The 5041-nt window shown below is 30.8% G+C and overlaps 1 protein-coding gene across 1 annotated transcript; it reads left to right on the top strand.

The window, feature by feature from the left end:
- Nucleotides 1-595: 595 nt before the first annotated feature.
- LOC144840813 (uncharacterized) lies at nucleotides 596-4878 on the top strand. The gene is made up of 5 exons (XM_078696854.1): nucleotides 596-716; nucleotides 922-1149; nucleotides 2073-2222; nucleotides 2646-2774; nucleotides 3026-4878. The coding sequence occupies exons 2-5, from the start codon at nucleotides 930-932 to the stop codon at nucleotides 3085-3087; spliced, it is 561 nt and encodes a 186-aa protein (XP_078552980.1). The 5' UTR covers nucleotides 596-716; nucleotides 922-929; the 3' UTR covers nucleotides 3088-4878.
- Nucleotides 4879-5041: the final 163 nt, after the last annotated feature.

Here is a 5041-nt window from a genome sequence, read left to right as displayed (position 1 = left end):
CAGTTCTAGTCTGCGCATCGAAGAGCAGCGCATGTGCAGTGGAACCGCAATGTTTGTTTGTGAAACCTCTAATTCATTAACTCGCCGCAAGATAATAAAAATACGTAGGCAATTGTACACGAATTTGGTTGGTTTACTGACCTAAACTATTTCCACCAAGAAATGATACAAACAATTAATTTAATAAAAATCAACCATTTATAGCGCCACCTATAGTTTTCATAACTTTTTCGCCTCATCCTGATTCGTTCCTATTATATCATTATTATCAATCTAACCACATTCTTATATTCCTTGTTTGCTATATATAGGCCTAAACACTACATACAATACTGTAAAATTGTTTGAGCTAAATTGTAATAATACTGGTCTATTCTGTACAAAATGGGTGTATGTTCTTAATTTTATTTGCTTTAGTCGGGCCTTGAATTTAAGTTAAAAAGAAATTATAAACAAACGGGCATATAACTAATCGCATTAAAAAAGGATTTTCTACATTTTGATATTAAAAAAACAAATGACAAAAAAACTGCGAAGTTTAAAAAAGCATGTCGCCCTCTATCGTCGGGAACTGAATCGTGGCGTGATTTAATTATTCCCAGGTACATGGTTATGGCAACGTTTAAATTATCCGGTATTTAAAACCCAGCTGTGTCAGTTGGTTATTGAACTTCTCGAAGAAACACATAGAAAACTATACGTAGAGTTATAAAACAGTAAGTGATTTTACTTAAAGTTGTATTAACAAATATTTGATTGACATTTTAAAGTGTTCAACATTCTCTTGACGGACACGGGGATTTAAAACCTTATCCCGCGGGGGAATGAGAGCAGATGGGGCGCGGGAACTGCGAGAACATCATCTACCTCAGCTCACACAGATTCAATTTACAACCATTTTTTCTGTTTCTTTTTCTTTAGCATTCAACATGTCTTCCACTAGCATCATTTCATCCTCTACCTTATTTGTGATCAGTGTCTGTGTCTTTATTGGACAAGTCGTTTTTGCCGATGATTTGAAATGTTCTAAGAAGAATATATGTCCAAATTTGCAAGCTTGTATGAATGAAATGTGTGTTCCATGTGAAAATATTTGCGATTCATATTCTGAAATCTTTTCCAGCTTTGAGTGTGCTCATCAATGTTCAGGTATTTTTCACATTTTCACTTTGTTTTGTTTGTTATTTTGCATTACTTTATTTGCCTATTATTAATTAGGCCTAATTTAAAATTTCCCAGGGTCTTGTTTCATGGTGTGAAAAAATGGTCTTTTTTATATTTTATTAATGTTCTTCTGTTCTATCATTTCCTTTATTTTTCTTGCTGTTAACATATTAAATAAACTTGATTATTCAACCAGTGAGAATATTATTAATTTTTATGAACATAGTACATTGTTTTTAAAATTCTATTGTTTTTTTAAATGCTGTACAGGAATTGAATTATAAATATTGAATATAATATTCACATTTTTAAATAAAACTACATTTTTTTTTACATTTCTTTGTTGTATATAGCAGCATATAATTTTTAATATAACAAATTAGCAATATATCTGTATCTGTATACTACTAACTATGCTGTAACATATTCACTCCAGTAAAAAGTTAATTAAAAACAAATAATTCTGGGTCCTTTGTGTCCTTGGGAAGATCATAGAACTCTGTGACCCCATTGTGACCTCATCTAGGCACACTTTAAACATGAAACAATACAAGTTGTTTTGTGAGGCAGCATATGCAATCGTGAACAAAGACAAATTTTAGCAATATTTAACTGTACTGCCTAGAGCATATTGCTTTTCTCTCTTGTGCGTCCCTTGTGAATGGGAATGGATTCGTTCTGTCTATGACAAACAAGTACTTGTGCCGTGTTTTATAAGATTAATGATTTTTGTACATGCAACTAGATAAATGGATCAAATTGAGCATCATAAATAGATGGAACAAATGGTTTTTCTTACTGTTTAGTATTACTTACTCTATTACAGTATTGTTGGGAATATTACGTAATTTACTCACAAGCTGTTTAAATATTGCATATTTATTAATTGTTAATTTATGAATCTTTAGATTTGAAGCCAACAAAAACAGACATCGTGTCTAATGTTTTGGATGTTAACTTAGAAGATTCCAAAGTGCAGGGTACAGGCGTAGTTGCTACAATGTTGCATGAGAATGACGTCAATACATCAACTGATCTAGATGTGCAAGAAAACAAAGGTAAGTTGGCAGGAAACACAAAAGGCAACTGAACACATATGGCTAAGCTCTACACACAGCACATAATAATAGGAAGCCTCTGCATCTATGCTGATGCTTTGTATTGGTGCATCTGCTTCAGGAATCTCTAGATATAGTGTGTATAAGCTCTGTATACACTATCAAACTTTATGTGACAGAAAAATGTGATGTGCCCATATATGGACATGATGATGTCGAACCACTACCATATTTGGGCACATCACCCTTGTTTTGTCAAACTAGTTTGATAGTGTACTCCGAGCTTTAGAATTTTTCTGTGTATATATCAATATATTTGTTTTATAAATTCTTTTATTTTTATTTTAATAACCATATGCAAAAATTTCTTTGATTATACACATGATGCAGTGTTTACTAACAAAATGTGTTTCTTTTCTGCAGAGAGTAGTGGAACAGTGATGAGTCTTGGGGATATGGCAGCAATCTGTGGTGTGATCGCTTTCATCATCTTTTGTATTGGATTGAGAATACTTACAAAGGAGTACCCATGTCCGTGGTTTGTCACACCAAGTAAGTTGATAATGATAACAAATATCCATAAAAAGGGCCTATAATTCAAGAAGGAAATGCAGAGGTGTCAAACGGTGGGAGTGCCTGCTATGAGGTTCAAGAATTAAGGATAAACGGTGGTTTTAAGTCCTATGCACCCCACTTAGATATAGCACCGTACAATTTTTAAATATTATCACGACACCTACTGACCCATACTGAAAACATATAGTAAATTTGTATAGATTTAACTTGATGTCTTTTCTTCACAGAGAATACAAAACCAATTAAGTTAGAAGAAAATATGGAAGAACTAACAGACTTGAACGTTTGAGTCAAAGTTGCAGAGGTTGAGCTAGCTGCATTTGATGCTGCAAACTTGTTGCTTGCCTTGATGTGAACCCTGGATGATACATAAAGAACACAAGACCTTTACAGAGGAAGACATGAACTTTGAACTTTGTGTAGGGTCAAGTAGCACGCTGAAGGGATAAATTATCATCAGTGAAGTTAGGTGAAAGCTGCTGCACAAATAATACTGTATTTTTAAAGTGCTGCATGAAAAAGACTTTTTATCAGAGAAGAATACTTTTTATTTAAAAAAAGACCGTAGAAGGTTTAATTTTATCTACAAAGAATTATTTTAATTGAATTATGAGACAAATAGAAAACAAGCTTAATAATTTACTTGTTTGAATTTGTTTATTTTTATTATTAGAAAACAACAACAAATAATTTTCTTTTTTAGATGAAAGTTAAGTAAGCTTTAAAAGCTGAATGGATTTGATTGTTTGTAAATTTAATTCTGGTATAAATTAAGATACATACGCTGAATAATAGAAAGAAATACCAAAAATAAAATGATAAATGTTGTGCTTTTTTATGCACTTTTTATTCTACATAGAAGTTGACCATTTTTTAAAGAACATTTTGATTGAATAATAAAAAAAAGTTGGTGCTTTTTAATTGATATTGAATAATTGGGCTTAAACCTGCCTATAGTAATATGAACTGTTTAAAATTATTAAAACTTTATCATTGTTATATAATTGGTAGGTAGAAAAACTGCAGTTTTCCGAATTTTATAATGAATGTTTACCGAAAATGTGTAAATGGTTTATCTTTTTGTTAAATATAAATTATATTGGATATAAAAATGTTGTCATACCGAAAGTGTATTCTCTGTTAGAAGCCAGAGAGGCCATATTCACCAATAGTTAGTACTCTATTTTAATTTAATGAAGGTGTTTTCACTTTTATAGACATTTTTTTTTTTTAAATTAGTGGTTCCCTTGATTGGGGAATGCGGCCATGTGATTTAAATATAGGCCTATTCAAGTTATATAAATACCACCAATGTAATGTTAATTACACTTTAAAAAGTGTTTTCACTTTTATAGACATTTTTTTTTAGTTTAAAAATTAGTGTTTGAGGAATACGGCCATTATGATTTAAATATAGGCCTATTCAAGTTATATAAATACCACCATATGCCATTGGTAATATGATATATACTAGTAGAAAGTCAAGTTAACTGTTGACTCTACAGTATTATACTGTTTATTCAAAGTTGTCTGTTTACAGCCACATTTACCCCACAGTTATTTCGGTTCAAGCTTAATAGGTCATAGGTCAAAAAAATCATCAATCTGTCTGTGTTACGGAAGAAGAAATGTTGAAATGTTTTTCTTTTAACATCAATGTTGTTCATGTGATGTTAAACATTCTTTACCACTTTCAGTATTAGTTGATAGATTAACGATCCTGAAGGGGATAAAGATTTTTGTTTTTTAAAAGAATATATATTTTTTTTATGCACTGACGACATTCTGACAATGTTTGCTCTCGTAAACAGAGTGTAAAACTTTACTGAATTTGTTAAGGAATGTATAATAGTAAAGTTACATTTACAATACATGAGATATATATATAGGCTTATTGTATACATTTGGTTGTATTTTCTGTGGAAAAATTAAAAAATTACGTTAAGGTTCAACTGCCAATTATATAATTTTAATGTAAAGTTACAGGTTGAGAGATACATCGTGAGTTTAACTTTAAGAGAGAAAATGTTATTTTAAACTTTAAAAAGAAAAAATAAATAAAACATTAAAAAAAATATAAGACCATGAAAATTGAAATATTTTCTTTATTTTCAAATTCCTATACACATCACAGAAAAGAAACATCGAAGCCGCCAACTTGTAGGAAATTCTCTGACAAATGTGCTGAACAATAAACCATGTTGAATTATGAAGTGACACTTTACACTGTTGAAGTTCGTAAT

The sequence above is a fragment of the Antedon bifida genome, chromosome 4, assembly GCF_963402885.1.
Source record: "Antedon bifida chromosome 4, ecAntBifi1.1, whole genome shotgun sequence".
Classification (NCBI taxonomy): domain Eukaryota; kingdom Metazoa; phylum Echinodermata; class Crinoidea; order Comatulida; family Antedonidae; genus Antedon; species Antedon bifida.
This window is presented reverse-complemented; position numbering and strand designations above follow the sequence as displayed.

Bases quoted from the DNA above. Each gene is read 5' to 3' on its own strand.
- LOC144840813 (XM_078696854.1), top strand. From the start codon at position 930: ATGTCTTCCACTAGCATCATTTCATCCTCTACCTTATTTGTGATCAGT. The intron at 2,223-2,645 runs GTAAGTTGGCAG...TCTTTTCTGCAG, and splicing joins AGATGTGCAAGAAAACAAAG to AGAGTAGTGGAACAGTGATG. The intron at 2,775-3,025 runs GTAAGTTGATAA...TTTTCTTCACAG, and splicing joins TCCGTGGTTTGTCACACCAA to AGAATACAAAACCAATTAAG.